The sequence below is a fragment of the Sapajus apella genome, unplaced genomic scaffold (assembly GCF_009761245.1).
Source record: "Sapajus apella isolate SASKATOON/1434 unplaced genomic scaffold, GSC_monkey_1.0 scaffold70, whole genome shotgun sequence".
Taxonomy (NCBI): Eukaryota; Metazoa; Chordata; class Mammalia; order Primates; family Cebidae; genus Sapajus; species Sapajus apella.
This window is the reverse complement of record NW_022437010.1, coordinates 5,174,265-5,196,331: the sequence shown is the minus strand read 5'-3', so window position 1 is coordinate 5,196,331 and position 22,067 is coordinate 5,174,265. Positions and strand designations below refer to the sequence as shown.

At 40.0% G+C, this 22,067-nt stretch overlaps 1 protein-coding gene across 3 annotated transcripts in view; it reads right to left on the bottom strand.

Moving 5' to 3' along the window:
• The window catches only part of F13A1 (coagulation factor XIII A chain), a 164,905-nt gene that overhangs the window by 102,196 nt on the left and 40,642 nt on the right, over nucleotides 1-22,067 (bottom strand). For all 3 annotated transcript variants that reach the window (XM_032250040.1, XM_032250042.1, XM_032250041.1), the window contains exon 4: nucleotides 13,362-13,613. In XM_032250040.1, the coding sequence (XP_032105931.1) occupies nucleotides 13,362-13,613 (252 nt within the window). The remainder of the gene's footprint in view (nucleotides 1-13,361; nucleotides 13,614-22,067) is intronic.

The following is a 22,067-nucleotide window of genomic DNA, read 5'->3' as shown; positions in this document are numbered from 1 at the left end:
ATTTTTTAAAAACTGCATGCTAAAATGTGTATGGGTAAACTAATATGATTACTAGAATTTGCTTGAAGATGCTAAGGCAAAAAATAAGGGAAAAAAGGATAGATGAAACAAATGTGGCAAAATCTTGATAACTATTCAGCCTGAGAGACATATGAGTAGATATTCATTGTGCTATTCTTTCTGTTTTTGAGTTTGTCTGAAAATATTTATAAGAAAAATTAAGTTTATCAAAAGACATAAAACTCAAATACAAAACCTTTCTAATTGGATGTGAAAATTCAGTAATGTAAAGATACAAATTCTATCTACGTTAGTCTATATGACTAATGTGAACCCAGCCAAACTTCTACTCAGGGTTTTTGGAACTTTGCATGCTCATTCAAAAGAAAAAACAACATGAAAGAAAATAGTCAGGCAGGGTGTTGTGGCTCATGCCTGTAATTCCAGCACTTTGGGAGGCCAAGGTGGGTGGATCGCTGGAGATCAGGAGTTTGAGACCAGCTTGGCCAATACGGTGAAACCCTATCTCTACTAAAAATACAAAAATTAGCCAGGTGTGGTGGTGCGTTCCTGTAATCCCATCTCCTCAGGAGGCTGAGGCAGGAGAGTCACTTGAGCCCAGGGGTTGGAGGTTGCAGTGAGCTGAGATAGCGCCATTGCACTCCAGCCTGGGTGACAGAGCTAGGCTCTGTCTGAAAAAAAAAAAAAAAAAAAAAAAAAAAAGAGAAAACAGCCAAAAGCTAATATGTTGAAAATGAAGAAAGACTGAAGAACTTGCCCAAAGGTAAATTAAACTTTGGACCCCAATTTATAGTTTCCTGCATCTATACCCTTCACCATGTATCTAGCAGTTCTTCCCTCTAAATGTGGAATATCCTCTCTTGACTTTGGGCTTATTTTGGCTAATGGGGTGTTAGCAGAAGCAAGTAGGGGTATAAAATGTGACAGCACAGCTGAGCATGTGCTCATACAAATCTGCTATTACCCTGAGGAAAATATGCCCCAGCAAGCCCGCTGGTCAAAGAAGGATGTGGGGCACCAGAGCAGAGGGTCTCTGGAGCTCTCAGGGAGAAACAGATCCTCTCCAGCTGTTCCCACCTGAAGCAGAGGTGGCCAATCAAGCCCAGTATAGATGAGCCGAACCCTAGCCAAGCCCCAGATCCATGAATAAGTGCTTATTGTTGTATGCCACTGAGATTTTATAGTTCTTTCTTATGTAGCATTACTGTGATTATAGCTAACTGCAACAAAGCTACACTTAAAACCGACATTAGCATAGTAATGGACAAATATACAGAAGGACCTAGATGTGTTTTAAATCATACTAAGATATATACTAAATAATAAAGATGGCACTTAAAATCAATAGGTAATAATAGACCTGATCAATATATGGTGTTTTGACAGCTGGTTATCGATGCGAGAAAAAAAAAAATATGTCAGTAAGATCTCTCTCTTTCTCTCACCATATACAAACTCGATCCACGGATTTAAGAGGTGCATGTGTGTCTCTTCCTGACAATCTTTATTTTGGCCGACACATTCCAGATATAAGCAGATAGAGAAACATAACATTCAATAAACATATGATAAAATGTTCGACTCCACTAATAATCAGAGACATAAAAACCAAATTAACCATGAAATCCCAGTGAGATATCATAATTCTCATACCATATTGGCAAATATTAAAACAAATGGTTAACCATCAGTGCCAATGAGGGTCTGAAGAGACGGATACTCTTATCTATCGTGGCGGTAGTGTAAAATAGTGCAACCTTTTCAAAGGGTAATTAGGCAATATCTATGCAAATTTAAAATGTGAATTCACTTTGCCCAAGCAATGCTATTTCTAGATGTCTATTCTACAGACATCATTTGTACAAAATGTATGTGAAACATTCAAAATGGCATAACATGCTATAGTGAAAATGGGAAACAATCCAAAGAGTTGTAAACAAAAGACAAAAACAATGATGATATAACCATGCCAAGCAGCCCTTCAAAAGAAGATGCACGTACTGCCATAGAAAATGCTCCGAGGTACACTGCATGAGAAAACGAGATACAGAGCAACAGGTTGACACAATCTCATTTGCAGTTTAAAAAAAACTTAAACTCTTTCAATATATATATGCGTATCAATATATAAAATGATAGCAAAGTATGTGTAATGATATACACAATTAAGGTTGATTTTGTCTGGGGATTCTCTAAGATTGGAAGATCGGTGAAAAGAAAAGTTTACTTGTAGTCATACATATGTACATGTGCGTTTATTCGAAAAGAACAATATATTCAAATAGTTGTTTAAAAATGAAAAGCACTGAAAATACTTTAAATGAATGACATTACAACAAAGTGTTTATTGTTGGTGTCTCTGATTTGTAGATCTTTGAGCTCTTTTTACGCTTTCATTATTTTTTATTTCCATAAGAAGACTTTTTCCATCAGAAAAAGTTATTTTTAAATGTGTTTCCATTTAAGTGAAGCTACCCATTTAATAAGAGATTAACAAGTTCAACTTTTACACATTAGTTTTCTTTAAGAGCAATAAGGTTGTGCTCTTTTTTATTATCCATGTCCTTAAACACAGCTTTTTTCTCCTTCTTTAAGTCTCCCTGAACCCTTTTCTTTCCAGCAGAGATTGAACCTTGCTCCCTTAGTGCCCTATGGAGGCTGGGATAACATTTATCCCACTGTACGGACATTACTGTTTAATTATTATATTTATTGAAGAAGCATGTGTTTAAGTATCTACTATTTAAATTTTTTTAAGTAGTAGCATGTAAATAAGCATTGTTATACTGATTATTTACTGCCAGGAGCTTTCTAAGTGCTTTATAACAAGACCCATGAACTCATCAACACTCATAACAACCTTGTGAGAAAGGTAGCCCCATTTCATTGAAGAGGAAACTGAGGCAAAGAGAAACACAACTTTTCCAGGGTCATATAGCTATTGAGTTGTGAAGCTAGGATTTGAATAAGCTGCCTTCCAAGTAGTTTGTGGCTCTTGGGTCCAAGAGATTGAATGACTGTGTCCTCAGCCCCCAGCACCGTGCCTTGGAACACGGTAGGAAATCAATCAATGTCTACCGAAAGAATGAGAGATGGGGACGATGTCTGGAGCTTAGAGAGTAAGGGAGAAGTCCAAGAAAATGAAGGATTTACCTTTGGGCTTTGGGTTTGTATTGATGGGATGTGATAAATTTAGGTGGCAAAGCATGAACAGAGAGGAGTTCTGGAGCTTTAGACTAGGCCACCCTTTCCCTTCCAATGCTTGAATTAAATCTCACCTCAAACAGCTAGACATTATCATGAATCCACAATACAGCAAGGAAGTCAAACAGGAAGTCTTGATTTTAATTTTAAATTTATTTATGATTTTAAAAAGAAGATTGAGGGTGGAAAGCGGTGCTTTATTTCCCCTGTTTTTATTCAGATCTGTCACTTTAAAATACAGGTGTCCAAAGCAAGGTTAAAAAAAATATATCATGATGGAAACTCCAAAATACTCCCTATGTTTGGAAGGCTAACAAAAATAGAAAAATGTAATCATTTGCTCCTGGAGATTTTTGCTGTTGGCTTTTTGTTAGTGTTTTTGTTTGTTTTTAAATTTTTGGTTAGCTTCAATGGGGTGGGGTTTTACTAAGTTTCAGGGTGAAGCTAGTTCTTCACTTAGTAAAATGGAAGACTCGACTAATAGCAAAAACAAACTAACAAACAACTCACTATTGTAGAAACCCAACGATTTGGACTGGCAGAAGGTAGATGTGTGTGTGAGGCTTGTGTGGAATGTGGGAGCTGGAAGCTATACTTAACTAAGTGAAGTCTGAGGGGAGAAATAAGATCTAGACAGCTCCCAGAGTAGGAGTGGCTGCAGCATGGACCAACTGACAACTCTTTGAGTGTAGGTGACCTCTGGCAGACAAGCACCATTACAATAAAACTCCAGAGAAAAACAGATTACACATGGCACCATTGGTAAGTGTGACACAGCACCTCCATCCGCTGCCCAGAGCAGCCCTGTCACCAGAACAGACCTTCAAAATGCCTCGTAAATAACCACCCCTGTAGGCTGACTAACAATTTACAAGAGGCAAGTAGTGAAGAATAATGACCTCATTTATTTTGCTGTTCATCTGGTGGGAATAGTAGGGTAGTTAAGAAAGAAAAGAGCGGGCCAAGAAATTTTAGGGTGGATTTCAGTCACCCTCTGACATTCCCACTGTCCTCCCCACCCAGAGAAGATAAGGATTTATAACAAACATGTAAAAACAAATGCTGAGCCTATTGATTTTAGCATCTGTATAACCTCTTTGCCAGAAGGAGGCTCATTCATCATTGCATGGGCTGATACATTCCTTCTGCTTATTTACATGCCATTTCGAAGTCAGAGCAAGTTCCATTTCCTTGGTCATTAGACTCAAGACCACCAAAGGGAGCCCAGGAATTAAACAAAACTATGGTGCCAGGGCAGCTACCCTACTAGGTCTCTTTAAACAGTTTAAACCAGAGTTTGATGTCGTTTCTAAATCTTAAGAAGGAATAATGGTTTTGCCCTTCAAAAAGGCAAAATGTGTCACCATTTAGGGAAGGAAGGAATTTACAGTAAGGGGATTAGGAATCACTTCCACTTGCTTCCCCCTTTATATCAAAGCTGAGCACCACTAAAAAGAGGAAAGATTCATGCTGGGAGTGTGTAATCATTCTTAGAGGGAGTGTCTTGGCCTGCAGAGTAAATGTGACTCAGGACTAGTGTCATCATGATATGTTTTTCCATCACAAAGTACATCAAAGGGGTGGCAAATCCTAACAGGCTGAGAGCGCTGCAGCATACGAGGAGTAACTTCCTGTCAGTGGGAGTTGTGAGCATATTAAGGAATGGCATTTCTAGAGTCTGAGATTTTTATTCTGGAAGGATCCAAACTCACTGGCTTCCTAAAATGGTTCAGTGCAGCCACTCCAGAGACCTTGCTTGCCTACCTAGTAACACTGGAATGGAATCAATCTATGAAGCACAGCAAGTGGTTCCTCCACAGTCAGTTGAGTTTGCCTGTTCCCTTTTAACCCCTTCAGTATAAAGTGCAGTAGTTTGCCAGGAATGGTATCCTCAGAATAACAATGAGTAGCACCCCTTCTGTTGGAGACCCTTGAGACTGGACCAGAATTTGCACCCTCAGGCTGCCGCCATTCATCTATCAACCACAGATATTGATAGCATATCTCGCACCATGCTCACAACAACACAATTACCCGTGCGTAGTACAACAGAGTTTACATTCCTTATAAACACATTGCATTACATTTCACACCAGCTTGAGAAGGTTATTGGATTTGTGCTAACTTGACTGTTTTGCTGGTTAAGGACTTTTTAGAGTACAGAGATATCTTCAGAAGATTGACTATTATTCATGAAGCAGTTCTACAAAGAAAATGTCAGAGCTTCTTTACTTAGCACATATCCTCTAGGGGAGCCTGTGCCCTTGTTGGCATGCTTTAATTTTCTTCCCAGAGAAAGCTTTCATTTGATCTTGTAAATATCAACTTGAATGTATGTATGTATTTACTTATTTATTGTGGCAGAACTTTCCACATTGATTAGGTCATCAGAGAATCTTCTTGGCTGGCCATGTACTGTTTTTTCTTTTGCTATACAAGGCCAGATACTGATGGCTTTTGTTTTAAAAGTATAAGCACTTACCCTGACTGAGTCAGGATGCCCAAGTGTTAGCCCAGTTTGTTTCTTAACTTTCTATAGGACTTTGAGAAATGCCCATAACATCACAGAACCTGCTTTCTCTCTTGAAATCTGAGTCTAATAATCATCTCCTTGTCTCTCAGAGTGGTGATTATCAATTCAGTTCAGCAAACATTTACTAAACATCAACTCAATTACAGGCACCATGAAAGGATGAATGAGATAAGGATTATGTCTTCCAAACCCACTGTCTAGGGGGATACTGGCTATGACCACTCTTTGAAGAGTATGAGAGACTTTACAAGAAAGGAATTGTAAACCACATGAATTGGTGGATGAATGTGACCCTGCATTAGACACTTCTAACCATGCTTTTTCTAGAAACAACTTGTAAGGAGCTCCCCACCTTGCTCCTGGGGTCACCTACATGCCATTGAAAAGAAGGTTTACTTTGAGCTCTCTGGAATCCCTCCTGATTACAGAGCCACACCAAATGATCCTTGCTTGGCATAAAAAGCACAATAAGCTTCTAAGTGATTCAGACACTGGGAAGAATGATATGTACTATTTTATTTAAGAAGGGTATTGAGTAAATAAGGGCTAAAAGTTTTGCATACGCTTTATTAAAACCATAAAAATTCAATTAACCAACTATTTGATTATTATTCCTTTTTATTTTTTAATTATTCTTTAAGTTCTGGGGTACATGTGCAGACGTGCAGGTTTGATACATAGGTATACACGTGCCATGATGGTTTGCTGCACCCATCAATCATCATCTACATTAGGTATTTTTCCTAATGCTCTCCCTCCCCTCAGCCCCCCACCCCTAGACAGGCCCCAGTGTGTGATGTTCCCCTCTCTGAGTCCATGTGTTCTCATTGTTCAACTCCCACTTATGAGTGAGAACATAGGGTGTTTGGTTTTCTGTTCATGTGTTAGTTTGCTGAGGATGATGGTTTCCAGCTTCATCCATGTCCTTATGCAAACGCCGTTCTGGGCGCTAGGCAGGGTGCAAAACTAAGTCACTGGCTAGCCTCTCCTCATTCCCGAAATAGGTTGGAGTCCCCTGTTTTATGTTCTTGTTGTGCACTGACTTATTTTAGTATTTTTTACAATTGTAATTAGTTTTTTATTAGGAGCTCATTTGTAAAATCCTTGCTAGAAGCTATACGAAGATTATGTCTGCCTTTTTCCCTGCCACACTCCCAGTACGAAATTCAGTATTGACTCTGAATTTTCATGAATGAATGCATAATACTGTTGTACTATGCACAGGCAATTGTGTTCTCATGGGCGTGGGATGAGACATACTATCAATATTTGTGGATTGATGGATGAATGGCTCCAGCCTGAGGGTGTAAATTCTGGTCTGGGCTCAAAGCTCTCCAAGAGAAGGGATGGTGGTCATTTTTACTCTGCGGACATCAGTCCTGGTGACTTACTCTATTCTGTACAAAAGGGGCTAAAAAGACCATATATAATGACAAAGGCAAATAGACCAAGGATAAACTTAATAATAAAATACAAGTGGGTCGTATTTATTTATTTGCTATGAAAAGCAACCAAGATATTGGAAACATGTTGACTTCTTCCTAGTAAACTGATTTCTTTGTTTAAAGAAAAATGAAAAAAAAACACACTGAATAAAAGGGAAATATTAGATGCTAATTTGGTGTCAGATGCTAAGAGAGAGAGAAATGCACACCCGCATCCCCCACAGACACGCTCTTCTCAGCACAAGGGATATGTTTTTGACTTTTCTCAAGATGGTAAGGTCTAAGACTACATTTACAATGTATGTGTAATGATAGGGTGCAACTAACCTAAAGAGTATTTACCTGGGATTATTAAATCCACACAGCAAACATTTATTGAACCTCAAGTGTGCCAGAGGCTGTGGATACAAGGCTGAATGAGGTGAGGGGGAATGGAGTGGGGGAGCAACTTATCAGGAGGAGGAGGATCCCTTAAAGGCAACTGATGCCCAATTAAAAATACAGCTCAGTACTTCCCCAGAATACTAGGCGCAGATATCAGAAATCTAAATCTTTCAGAACCTGCTATCTGGCACGAGTGCTAGACTACCAAACCAGAACATTCTATATTTAAATAGTGAAATACATTCAATAATTCAGAGTTCCTGAGTAGCTAGAAAAACATGATGAATTCATAATAACTTCCGTCTCACTTCTGCTGCCTTTGTGGGTACAGTTCTCTCTAACGCCTCGCAGAAGGGTTTCCTCCCAGAATGGACCCGCAGCCTGGTTAGCACCACTAAACTAAAAACTAAGCAATTATTCTCCCTGCATGCAACCCTGCCTTCGCTGGTGTGGCATTGCTATTGATCCCTATTAATGATTTAGTGATTAAGGAGGATAAATTGCCTGTGAATGCAAAGCAGGCTGAAGGGCCCTCAGGAGCACAGCTGAGCATTCTCCTATCAATAAGTGCTGTGCGTGCTGCTGTAATTTTCAGCCCAGTGCCCTGTGCCACCTCAGATGAAAATCTTGTTCATCTGGCTCTCTTTTGACAATTTCTGGAAGCAGTTTTCTTTCTTGTCTTCTGCTATCTTTTTCATATGGGCAACAGTCTCACCCCTCTCTGTTGACCTACTTTCCAATCACCAGGCTATACCACTGAGTCCTTTGTTATGCATTAACACACACAAGCATGAAGCTGCAGGTGATTGCTGGGCCACAGTGTACGTGCTTGTGTGTAGGGGGTTCATCATCTTGTTCCCTTTTTGGGTTATGCTTTGCACGCTAGACTGGGAAAACCACACGAGTAAATGAGGAGATGACCTCTTTCTCTCGTTTCATTTAAAAAAAAGTGTGCAGTGCCCAAAAGCATGGTTGTTGGGGAAGACTAAGGAACAAAATAATGCTCAGGATCCCTCTGCATTAAGGAAGGAGAATTTGCTCCTGAGACAGAATGGGAGAGAAGAGTTTAGAGAATAAAGGAGAGCATAGGAAAGAGAGAGAAGGGGTGGTAAGGAGGAGAAAGACTGGAATTAGGTTCAGGATAGAGCCACTGAAAGTGTAAGAAGAGTAAATTATACTCTCCTGAGTTTTAAAATTATTGCTTATTGTTTTTCTTTCTTGTTAGAGACAGGCCGGCCGGGCTGCCTTGAACTCCTGGGCTCAAACAATCCTCCCGCCTCAGGTTCCCAAGCACTGGGACTGCAAGCTACTCTAGGGGCCATGCTCAGCTTTATTGTTTTGTGATCATTAGGAAACCAGGGGTCCTCTAAGTGTTGGCCCCAATCAGCAGCAAGAGCATCTCCCAGGAGCTGGTTAGAAATGCAAATTCTCAGACCAGACCTCAGACCTACTCAACCTGAGGGTGCTGCACAGAAGTGTCTGAACAAACCCTCCAGGTGATTCTGATGTGCTCTGAGCTTGGTGACCACAGAGAGCATCCTTCCTCTTCTCACCCTCTATCCTAAGCTGCAGTTAAGGTCTGGGCATTCACAGATGTTGTGTGTGACTGTTATTGCCGACATTGAAATTGAAGATGAAGGTCGAGTTTCTCACTTGCAGCAGCACAAGGGGAAGTAGGATTCCTAGAGGCAGAGAGAGCCATGAAGTCAGAAATCCCTAAGGAATTTGCAGAGATGTCTGGGCCTCCACAGGCCAAGGAATGAGGAGGACTGTGCTAGTTTGCCCTGTGTTCTGGAAGCAGGGAAGGTCCTCCCAGCACGTATTCATAATAAGCTCACCTTCCACCTTCCAGATGACTAGCTCACATCTTCCCTATCAAGCCTCTCATGCCCTTCTTTGCTGCTGCTTCTCAACACATGACTTTGCCTTATGCTTCACTGACAAAAAAAAAAAAAAAAAAGAGTCACAAAATGGCAACGACTTATTCTCTTTCCATTAAACTAGAAAATCTGCACCCCTCTTCTACTGTACTCCTGTCTCTGGGGAGGGTAAATAGCCTTACCCATCACAGGCCCTTCACCTGTTCCCTGGATTCCAACCACTCAAAGACTTCAATCTTAAAACTTCTCCACCTTCGTTCCCAGAGTCGCCTGCAGAACTTTTAGAAACCCTGAAGCCCAGGCTGCACTCCAGAGCAATTACATCCGAATGCCTATGTTGGGGACTGAGGTATCTGTAGTTTCAAAGCTCCCTAGATGATTGCAATGTGCGGCCAAGACTGTGAACCACTGTCCTCTCTTTGGACTGCAAACTCTCCTTCCTGCTTCCTCTCCATCACCATAAAATAACACCCACTCTCTCTTGTCTTTAAAAAAATTCTCCTCTGACCTTCACATCAACACCTAGGTGCTGCAGAAAGTCTTGAAAAAGGTGCCATTTCCTGCGGTCTCTACTTTCTCACCTCCTGTTTACAGCGCAGCCTATGACCATCTCCCTGGCCTCTGTCCCCATTACTTTAGAGAAACAGTCCTTTTCAAGAGCATTGAAGACATCCAATCTCCATACTATATGGCCACTTTCCTACCTTATCCTATTCTGCTAATCATAGCATTCAACGGCGTTAACTGCTATCTTGAATCTATCGATGTATCTGGCTCTAGGCTCTTTTGATCTTCTTGTGCCTCACTGACTGCTCCTGCTCAGTCTCCTTTGCTGACTTCTCCTTTGTCTTGACTCTTACTTGTTAATGACCCTGAATCATTTTTGTTCATTATTGCTCCTAACGGTGCCCATGTTTACATGTCTAGCTCAGCCATCTCCTCTGAGTTCTAGATTCACTTTATTCAGGTGCTTACTTGACATTTTCACTCGGATGTCTCATAGACATCACCAAATCAACATTTCTGAATGTAACTCTTAGCTTCGCCCCTAGTGCTTCCCCTCCACTTCCCACAGTCTTCCCAGCTCTGAAAATGACACAACAATTAGCCCAACTGGCCAAACAAAAAATCTAGAATTATTATTGAGTCCTCCCATTTCTTTACTTCCCATCTTCGATCCCTGTGCAAAAATACCATTTTGTATTTCTGTTTTAAATACAAAATAGATCTCTGATCTAACCCCTTCTCATCTCCACTGGTGCCACCATAGTTTAGTCTATCATCATCTTTCTCCTAGACCACAGCTTCCAAATTGGTCTCTGGTTTTTGTCCCACCTTTCTCTAATTCTTTCTATGCACTGAAAACCTAGGGGAGGTCCCTTTATAGCCTCTAGGGCAAAAGCACCTCTAGACCAAAGCGACTCTTTTGGAACAGAGGTACCTGGAAACTGCTCATCATGGATACAACTGAAGATCAAGGCAGCAATTAGGTTATTATATTGTTCTCCTCCTGAATAGTTATCCTTAAAGTTAACATTTCAGGCAACATGACTAACCCTTTTGCCCTCAAGAAGAGTGGCCACATAAGCTGAAATGCATGCAGACACGTATCCCATTTTACACACATTATACAATCCAGAAAAGCTGCAAACAAACCAAGGTCTGGGTAAATTATAGCATTCCTGAAACTTTCTAGAGTTCTGAACAGTTATATGAAGTCATGATTTTCTTTGTTTAATACAAAGAAAGTAAATAACAAACTCCTGATTAATTTAGAAGTATAGATTTTTAAATACAATTTTCTCAGAATAGGCTGCTTCCTACATACGCTCCATCTCATTCTCTTTTGCTTACTTCTTCTCTACTGGACTCCTAAATGATGGTGTTCCTGAAGGGTGGATACTATATCTCACTTCCTTCTTTTTCTATATTTTCTCCTTAGGTGCAGACAACTCTCAAATATACATCTCTGATTTTCCTCTTCAGATTCATATACCAACTTGTCGTTTCTGCTTGTCTACCTATGGTTATCTCCAATTTAACATATTCAAAATCTTAATTTATATATCAGTAACTATGAGTCTCTCAGTCTTTTCATTTTTGTAATGTCACCTCATCAACCAGTTGCAAAATGCCTTATATCTGGTTGATAAGATTACTACCAACAGGAGTTCATTTTTGAACTGCATATGCCCAGTTAACATTTCCTGTTACCATTTACCTTGAATATCTGTCTCATAGATAGGTGTGTTGGGTACAAGATGATGAGGATGGATATATGGGGAGTGTAGGAATAGCTTGGTGTCATTTGCCAACACTAGTGGAACAGGTAACTCCCAAGCCACACTGGGCATGGTGGTTCATGACTGTAATCCTAACATTTTGGGAGGCTGAGGCAGGAGCACTGCTTGAGCCCAGGAGTTTGAGACCAGCTTGGGCAACACAGTGAGACCACGTCTCTACAAAAAGTAAATAAATATGAATATTAATCAAAGAAAAGGTCAGTAGGACCAAGATGTATGTTCTAGATAAGTATCAAATATTGTTGTCCACTTTTCTATATCTAGGACAGATTAACCCTGATTCAAATGCAGCTTTCACAAACAAGGGTCATTCAAAATCAGCAATAATGTAGGCTCATTTTGGAACATGTTGGAGCGTGATGCATACGGGGTAGGATGTCATGGGATGTCTCCTGCTCCCATCTGAGCTTTTATAGCTTTCACTGCCTTATTTCCTAGGACCTACAAGTGGTCTCTCCCGCATCGATGCTGCTGCAACATCAGTACCTGCCTCTGGAATTTAAAACAGCCCTATACCAAGTATGGAAGCAGAGGAGAGGTAGGAAAGAGCATAGACGAAGATGAGAAGAAAATTCTGCGTGTGACTGAGGCCCAAAAGAGAACTGATAGAGAAATCACTGAACTTGACTGAGTTTATTTGAATATAACTAGATTAAGCTTCTGCCGCAGACAGAAAGACTGAAAATAGCACTAGAGATCAAGTTGTATTGTATTAAAGTACAGTTATATCTTTGCACATCCAGAGTTATGGTTTGCAAAATTTGTACCCACTATGCACATAAACAAGTTTGTGGAATCCTTTAGATGTATAGACTTTCTGTTCTTCAAGTAGGGGGATAGAGAAGTTAGCTTCACTATGAACAGTGTTGACTTTATTTAATTTTTCTGAATTCAGACTTATAGACTCTAATAATTTTGATAGTCAAGTTTAATAAGCCCAGTCTGCTTATAGAACAAAAGCATCCAAAGATTATACCATCAACATCTATTAGGTTGGTGCAAAAGTAATTGCGGTTTTTGCAATTACTTTTAATTACAAAAACCGCAGTTAAATAGTTCATAAATAACTGTGTGATTTTACATAATCTTCAATTAATCCCAAAATAAATGCATAGCAGCATTGACTTCACATAGAGGTTTTATCCTCATATACAAGGGGGATGAATTTTCTATCTTGCTCATTCAATCATTAAAATAGTATATGCAGGAGAGGTACATGTCTTCAGAATAATCTTGCTACCCCTCCAAAAAGAGACGTATTGGAAATACATGAATTTTTTTTCCAAGACAGGGTCTTGCTGTGTTGTCCAGGCTGGAGTGCAGTGGCACGATCATTGCTCACTGTAATCTCTAACTCCTGAACTCAAGCAATCCTCCCACTTCAGCCTCCCAAGTAGCTGGGAGTAAGGTGGGCACCACCACACCGAATTAATTTTTAATTTTTATTTCTTAGAGACTAGGTATTGAACTCCTGGCCTTAAGTGATCCTCTCATCTTGGCCTCCCAAAGAACTGGGATTATAGGCATGTGCCATGTTACCCTGCCAAATAGGTGAATTTTTAAATGAGAAAACGAAATGGCTGCCTCTTACCTTCACACCAAGGATTGAAGAGAATGTACGTGTCTGTTTCTGGGTTTCGACGGGTTCGAAGTATGCCATAGGGGGTCCAGACAGCAACATACATGCGGAATTTCCCCACGATACATTCGGGGGAAGACTGGACGTACAGCCGCACAGAATTGTTCTCTCTCATGACAACCTTGGCCCCCCACTTTCCACTTTGTAACTCTGAGACTACAGGCACTGGGATGTAGGTGCCCTTGTTCTCCTGCGGGTAGCGGCCTATGAGAAGAAAGAAGAAATCCTGGGTTAGATTGATTTCACAAGCCACTTCTGTTCTCACTCTGTTTTATAGCTGAAGGGACAGGAGTAATCGTTAGACTTGAAATCATAAAACTTAGGTTTGAAGTATATTTCTGCTACCAATTAGCTGCATCATAGTAGTTGATTTTCTTAACTTCTGTGAAGCTTGAATTTGTCATGTCTACAAAAAAACCCAAATAAAAACATTAATAGAGAACTTTGTTGGTTAGACAATGAATTCAAATAAGATGTAAAAACACTAATTTCAATGGAAAAACAAAGCTTATAGGGCACCGTAAGGTTATTCCCTGAATTTCAGCCTTCTAAAAAGTTAGAATTGTTATATCAAGTGGAAGTAATATTAGTTATCCAACCCTATTTTTAGGGCCATAACACAAATGGTTTTTATTTATTCTGAATATAATTTCTTCATTTTTATGATATTATCTAGAATATGATTATACTTATAGGTTGCCTTATGTAACCATTTCCTTATTCAACCTAAAAATGTGTTTGCTGCCAGTCTCATTAGTGATTTAGGCTTTTGTCATGGACAATGGTTAAGAGTTGAGTTTCCACTGGCAAAGGATCTGGGTTTGAAACTTGACTCCACTACTTCTAACCCTGGCAACCTTTGGCAAATTACTTGACCTTTACAAATCCTTATTTCCTTCCATTTTTCTTCATCAGTAAATGAGAATACTACTACTAGTTATCTCATAGGAAAAGAGAATAAAATAACATATGTAAGATGCTTTGCACATAATTTCTCTTGCATAACAAATACTTGGACATTTTTTGCTGTTATTTTAATAGAAGCTTAAACATCAGGGCATTTTACCATATTTTCCTGCTCATTATACTTTATAAATACGCTGTCTCAAGGTTAATCTTATTTTTCTTTATTGTTGTCATTTGGGCCAAATTCCTATTTTGTAGTCATAAACTCAAAACTAAGTTTTACCATTAGGTTCTGGAACTACGTGCAGAAATTCAACCTCATGGCATTCTTTAACTCATTGGCTCACAGAGTAAAAGTTTACAGTTTAGTTTACAGGATAATTAAGTTTATAGACAGTTTTCTTAATAATTTCATATACAGGGTAATCAAACAGAGATATTTTAAACTGAAACAAATCATTTATTTACGAACTTTTCCAAAATGTAACGATGACATTCTTCTTGACTTGAAGAAACACACAAACCAGGCAAATCTGCAAATTATTTTTATTGCAAGCAGAAGAACCTTCAAGAGCAAAACTTTATTTTCTTCAGTTGCTTTCTATAAAGCATGTAGAGGATTCCACATTAACGCTTCATTTTTAGCCTCCCTAATTACTAATTTCAAAGATCTTTAAAAGAGTCTTTGGTAGGCATATTTTCAGAGAGAGAACATTCTAAGGAGGTGGTTACATAAGTTACTGCTATGTAATTCTGTGAGGATGCTTAATCTTAATGAAAATAATAATTTACATGGTGCAAACCACGGAGAAAGATTAGAACTTCAACACATTGCTATCAGGCGGTATCAGTTACACCACTCAGAATGAATATCACATATACTCATCATAAATCTGGCATAGACGCATCATAAATCCGGCACAGATTTAAATATTGTTTTCTGCCTAGGTGGCACAGCATCTAAGCAATGCTCTTGCAGACACACGGGACTCAGCCACTCAGGAACCCCTTCATAAATCCTCCCACGTAAACATGTTTGTTCCAGAGGCAACTCTGCACTCATCTCCTGTTTCTCTTCCCTCTGTGTGCATACTCAGTCTCGGGATGAGCTTGCCCCTTCCCCCAGAGGCTTTGTTGTTCTCTGGAACCCCTTTCACTGCTGACGTGCAGACATCAAAGGCAATCTTGCCAGGTAAATGGAACCCATAATCCATTTATTACAGTGGTTCCTAGCAGCTGTTGCCACTAACTACTGGTTTAGATTTAGAATACACGGTATTTAAAAACATGCAAGTTTAGTAAAAATAAACTTACAGAGATAAAAATCTACACGTTAATGACAGATTTAAAAAAAATAAGGGATGAAAGGAATTTTAAAGCTAATTATGCAAGGATGAACTTCGGGAAATAGCAAAGAACTACAGGAGTACATCTGAAAGCACTCTGTACCTGCTATGCGCTCAACCTCAGCTTCAACTCTGCTAACTTCCACTTTTGTTTTAAAAGCTTCACTTTTGTTGGGAAGATTGAAAGAATGAAGACGATCACTAGTGTACACTATTACACTTTAAATTAAGACTTCAAAGACTCATATTAAGTTTCCCATATCAAATCCAAGTTATACAAAAAGAGTGAAGCAAAAGGAAAGCTATGTTTTTTTTTCCCCATTTATTTATTTTATTGCATTTTAGGTTTTGGGGTACATGTGAAGAACATGCAAAATTGTTGCATAGGAACACACGTGGCAGTGTGATTTGCTGCCTTCCTCCCCATCACCTACATCTGGCATTTCTCCCCTTGCTATCTCTCCCCAACTCCCCACCCCCTACCATCCCTCCCCTATTTCCCCCTAACTGACTCCAGTGTGTAGTGCTCCCCTCCCTGTGTCCATGTGTTCTCATTGTTCAACACCCGCCTATGAGTGAGAACATGCGGTGTTTGATCTTCTGCTCTTCTGTCAGTTTGCTGAGAATGATGGTTTCCAGGTTCATCCATGTCCCTACAAAGGACCCAAACTCATCGTTTTTGATGGCTGCATAATATTCCATGGTGTATATGTGCCACATTTTCCCTATCCAGTCTATCGTCGATGGGCATTTGGGTTGGTTCCAGGTCTTTGCTATTGTAAACAGTGCTGCAATGAACATTCGTGTACACGTGTCCTTATAGTAGAACGATTTGTAATCTTTTGGGTATATACCCAGTAATGGGATTGCTGGGTCCAATGGAATTTCTATTTCTAGGTCCTTGACGAATCGCCACACTGTCTTCCACAATGGTTGAACTAATTTACACTCCCACCAACAGTGCAAAAGTGTTCCTATTTCTCCACATCCTCTCCAGCATCTGTTGTCTCCAGATTTTTTAATGATCGCCATTCTAACCGGCGTGAGATGGTATCTCAATGTAGTTTTGATTTGCATTTCTCTGATGACCAGTGATGATGAGCATTTTTTCATATGTTTGTTGGCCTCACGTATGTCTTCTTTTGTAAAGTGTCTGTTCATATCCTTTGCCCACTTTTGAATGGGCTTGTTAGTTTTTTTCTTGTAAATCTGCTTTAGTTCTTTGTAAATTTTGGATATCAGCCCTTTGTCAGATGGCTAAACTGCAAAAATTTTTTCCCAATCTGTTGGTTGCCGATTCACTCTAATGATTGTTTCTTTTGCTGTGCAGAAGCTGTGGAGTTTGATTAGGTCCCATTTGTCTATTTTGGCTTTTGTTGTCAATGCTTTTGGTGTTTTGGTCATGAAGTCCTTGCCAGGAAAGCTATGTTTTTTCATGCTGACTTCGAACCCAGTCATAACCTAATTTGAAGACTACTTTGGACATTTTTTATTCGTATGTTGATATTGCCTAATATGTGCTAGACATCATCCTAAGTGCTAGGGATACAACAGTGAATAAAACAGACAATTACTTCTGTACTCATAGAGCTTATATCCCACAAAAAAACCTAGAGCCGGTGGTTTACCATGTTCTTGTTATCCCTTTATTCCCTATAACAAACAATGAGAAGGAAACCATTATCATCATCCTAATTTGACAAATCAGGAAACTAAGACACAGAGTCATTAAACAGAGTACCCAGAGTGACGCCATTAGCAAATAGTGGAGTTAAGATTTGAACACAGACCATCTGGCTCAAGAGTCACAGTTTTTAACACTAAGCTCTATGGCAGCTGTATGAGCTGAAAATGCTTTGGAGTTGATGAGAACTATGTCAAATTCTGACTTCACAATTAACTACTGGTACAACTTCAGGCAAATCACTTAATTGTCTTAGCTTCCATTTTCTTGACTTTGCATTTTAGTTTGGGAAATAAAAAGACAATAGCTTTTATTATGTGATGAAAGCTTTATGCTTAGCACACAGTAGGGGCTGGCTAAGGGAGCACTGATTTTTTTTTTTTTTTGAGATGGAGTTTCACTCTTGTCACCTAGGCGGGAGTGCAGTGGAGCAATCTCAGCTCACTGCAACCTCTGCCTCCCAGGTTTAAACTATTCTCCTGCCTCAGCCACCCAAGTAGCTGCGATTGCAGGGCCTTCCACTATGCCCGGCTAATTTTTTGTATTTTTCGTAGAGGGAGGGTTTCGCCATGTTGGGCAGGCTGGTCTCTAATTCCTGACCTCAGGTGATCCGCCTGCCTTGGGCTCCCAAAGTGCTAGGATTACAGGTGTGAGCCACTTCTCCTGGCTGATTGTTATTTTAAGTATAACTTTTACTAGAAAGTATAGGCAGATGGAAGAAGGGGTGATTTAAGTAGGTTATTTGTGTTGATTGAGATATTGTGGCCAAGGGGAAAGCAATTCACCTGACTCTAATACTTCTGTGTGATCTCGGGCAAAGCACTCATCCTGTCAACTAAAACTTCTCACAGTGTATAAAATGGAGATTGTGGTGGTCATAGTTGGTGATAGGGAGGACAGCTCAATAAGTGGCAGCTACTGTTACTTCCCTGTTGTCCTGGGGCTTCTGATTCCTCTAAGGGATCCTTCTCTGCTCCATCTGTGGGAAATTAGGGTGGGTTTACCAACTGCCAACAAACCTAGAGAAGCCCAAATCTATTTCAAAGACCAGTTTATCCCAGATTTAAAAAACCTTGATCTGACTGATTTTTCCTTTAGGAGGACTTGCACAAGCCAAAAACAAAAACAAAAACAAAAATAATGACAAAAATGTGATGTCATTCACTAGTAACCAAAAAGACTTAATAATTCCAGAATCATCATGAAGTCACCTGAAACCTGCCATTCAATCATCATGTCTGATTTTCTGAGTCATCAATGATCACTATTAGAGCGATGGTTAGAAAACTACAGTCTGTGGGCCAAATGTAGCTTGCCTGTTGTTTAAATAAAGTTTTATTGGAACATAGTTATGTTGATTTGCTTGCGTATTATTGTGCTACAAGAGCAGAGTTGAGTAGTTGTGACAGAGTCCATATGGTCTGCAATGCCTAACGTAGTTAGTACCTGGCCCTTACAGTAAGCAATTGCCAACATCTGCCTTAGAGCATTTCACATTTTATTTATTTAAGCAGTGATTTATTACAGGCTCTTGGTATCTAACACTTGAGCCTGAGAAGAAAATACCATCACCTAGTTTCTCTTTCTAAGAAGAAATATGTTTCTAAACTATTCACAAACATTCATACTACTAGTAGGTCAACCTTTAGTTTCCTGTAAGTCTCCTAGTTAAATTTTCACAGTATCGGGGTGTTGAAAACACAGAAAGTTTGTGGCTTTTTATTGATTTTATGAATCACAGCTAAAATGTTCAATTTTAAAACTGCAAAAGTTGTTTAGAGTTGCCAAGGCAGTTTACGTAGTGATGAAAATAAAGTAACGGGAATGAAGTTTTCTTGGGGTCCTCAACAAAACCCCTGTGAGGAAATATTTACAGATGGCAAACTGAGGCTTGGTGAGGGTGTGAGCTGAGCAACATTACGTAGCTAGACAGAAGTGGAAATGGAGCTGGGGACAGGGAAGCCTGTTCTCTTTGCCCCATGTCATGCCACCTCTGTGGAGGAAGGTAGAAGATGGTGAAAGGGATCTAGGGAGATGAGAGGAGGCAAGAGAGGAATAAAACTGGAAAGTCTGAAGGAATATGAGGAAAGGAGACATTCAGAAAATATGCTGTGGTGGACAAGAGATGTGTGAGCCGGAAGTGTGGATCAAAGGAGGTAATAACTGAGAGAGGAGAAGGTAGGCCGGGTGGAGGGGAACCTGCTCGAGGGTCTCTCTGGGCCAACTCGGATTTGTGTTGGGAAGGCTTCCAAAGTAATGTCGGGCATCAAAGGGTGAAAGCTGAACAACTTTGCTGACACACTGATGCTATGTGGCCCGGGAACAGGGTCTGGAAGCTCATCAAGGACAGGGAGTGACGAGATGAATTCCAAAGGAAGGAAAAAGAATCCTGATTGGCAGGCTTTTCATATTCCTGCATGGGAAAGTTGGTTAGGAAAGTGAGACCTGATGTGTCAATAGCACCTCGGGTGTCTTGTTGACTGCTCTATTACACCATGTTTAATTCTGAATGTAATGACTTCAGTGACAGCACTGGGGAAGTATTTTCCATGATTGAATTGTGAGTGAGAAAGTCGTGACAGAGTAGTATTTCATTTCACTAAATAGCCCCTCTCAGCCCCAGGAGTCAGCATGGTTATGAGACCACAATCCGGCTACCCTTGGAACACCCATCCATCAACATCCACGACTGCCCATTAGCTATCCTTGGCCCAACCTGGATGGGAAACATGACTGCACACAGGGAACCTCCATGCATGAGTCTGCTGAAAGTATATAATGCCTGGATAGACGCGTTTTTCTTCCCCAAATCATGCAACTTTATGTTAAAAACATTAGAGCAAGAAAAAGAGAATCAGGAAAGGCAACATCCTAGACAGGAATCCCATTTCTTTTTTAATAACTGCTGTCTTTGAAACTGGACTACTAAACATGAGGAAATATAATTGCCGATTGCATTTTTCCACAAACTAGGGCCATCTTCCCAAGTGATCTAGAAATTAACATATGCTCTTAGTTTAAGTGCTCGCTTTCATTTGCAAATTATTAGTGAGACCACAAAACTACTGTTTTTAAGGCAAAAGCCGCTTGGACCATATGCCTATATTTACACACCTCATCATCCCTTTACTGAGAATGTCACCCTCCTTACACGTACATGTGTGAAGATGGAGAGATACACCTACCTTAATCCCCCCAGCTGGGAAGAAGGCGGAAGAAGGTGAAAATATTTAATTTCATTATGATGTTACTCTTTTCCAACCTTGGCTACCTAGGCTTGAGCTTTGTGCACAGTTTCTTCATATTAGTGTTCTTTGCAAGATAGGCAAGAGAAATCCAGCTGCAGCTCAGATTCAGTGCCATGTGACCCTGAGGAAAATGTCCCCTCAGCCATTCAATGTATTTCGCAAACTAGACAGCCCACTGCACTCAAAGCCCTGCATAGGTAGTGCCAACTAGAAAAATTCATTGCCTTTTAAAAAATTAATCTTTTGGGTTAGTCGATGGCTTTGAAATATTTTTACATTAAAAATACAGTGTCCTAGATGGTGATTAGGTTCCCAGGTAGTCTAGAAGGGACGTTGAGCAGCATACTGTATGGTCAGTATGGTTGAATATTGTTGCTAATAGAACTGTTCTGACTCCACCTCTCTCATGCCTAGGACCTGGAAGAACATACTTGGCATCAAGGAGGGTTGGTATCAGTGACTGAGAAGACACATCTGTCAATCACTGGTCCCTCCATGCTCCAAAAGAAAGAAGCTGGTAACTCAGGGCACCCTCACTTCTCTCCTCTTTTGGATATGTCATTGTAGGCCCAGTGGCTGCAGTCTATTACCCTCATGTGCTATACTTAGTAATAAGAATAACTCTGGCCACATTATTAAGGAAACAGGAACCTAGGTGAACCAGAGTCACAACATTTTAAAACCGACTTCATCTTAAAACTAGCAAGACACTTTCCTTGCCAGTCACAACCCACAGTCCTAAATGTTGACAACTAAGGAAGCAACTTGGTAATGCCTGCAAGGACAAACTCCTACAACATCAGAAAATCCGGATGTCCCAATATCCGTAACTATATATACTTTCGAAATAATGACAGTTATGCTTTGATGTACCTACACACTAAAATGTCAAGGATAGTTTTCTTTAAATCAATAGAATAATAAATTTTGTCATGCTGTCAGCCTACCCTCACATAACCACAGCTTAGTTTAGTCTTTACATAGACAAGACCCCTATATAAGAAAAACTTAAAAGAAGGAAATCGCATGCCTCTGCTTGCTTTCTGAGGACACCCTACTTTGTAATGGAGTAGCTTTTAATAAACTGCCCCTTCTCACTGCACTTTGTGAATCGCTTTGAATTCCTTCTGTATGAGATCCAAGAACACTCTCTTGGGGTCTGGATCAAGACCCCTTTTCCTATAACAATTATTTGCCAAAAAAACCCAAACAAACATTTTTCTCCTTAGTTATTCACTTAGATGTCTATTCCGCTTGTTAGACTGAACTGAAGACATTGTCTAATATGTCTGTATAGCCCCCAAAGAATGTCACAATGTTTTGCACCCCCTTGGTACCCAATAAATGTCAGTGGGGCTGAACTGACTCTCTGCAAATGTCACTAAGATCATCATGGAGATGTTAGAAGCTCTGGAACAAGATGCCCCCAGCAATCTGGGTGTTCGATCTAAGCACCCTTCACAAAAAACCAAAC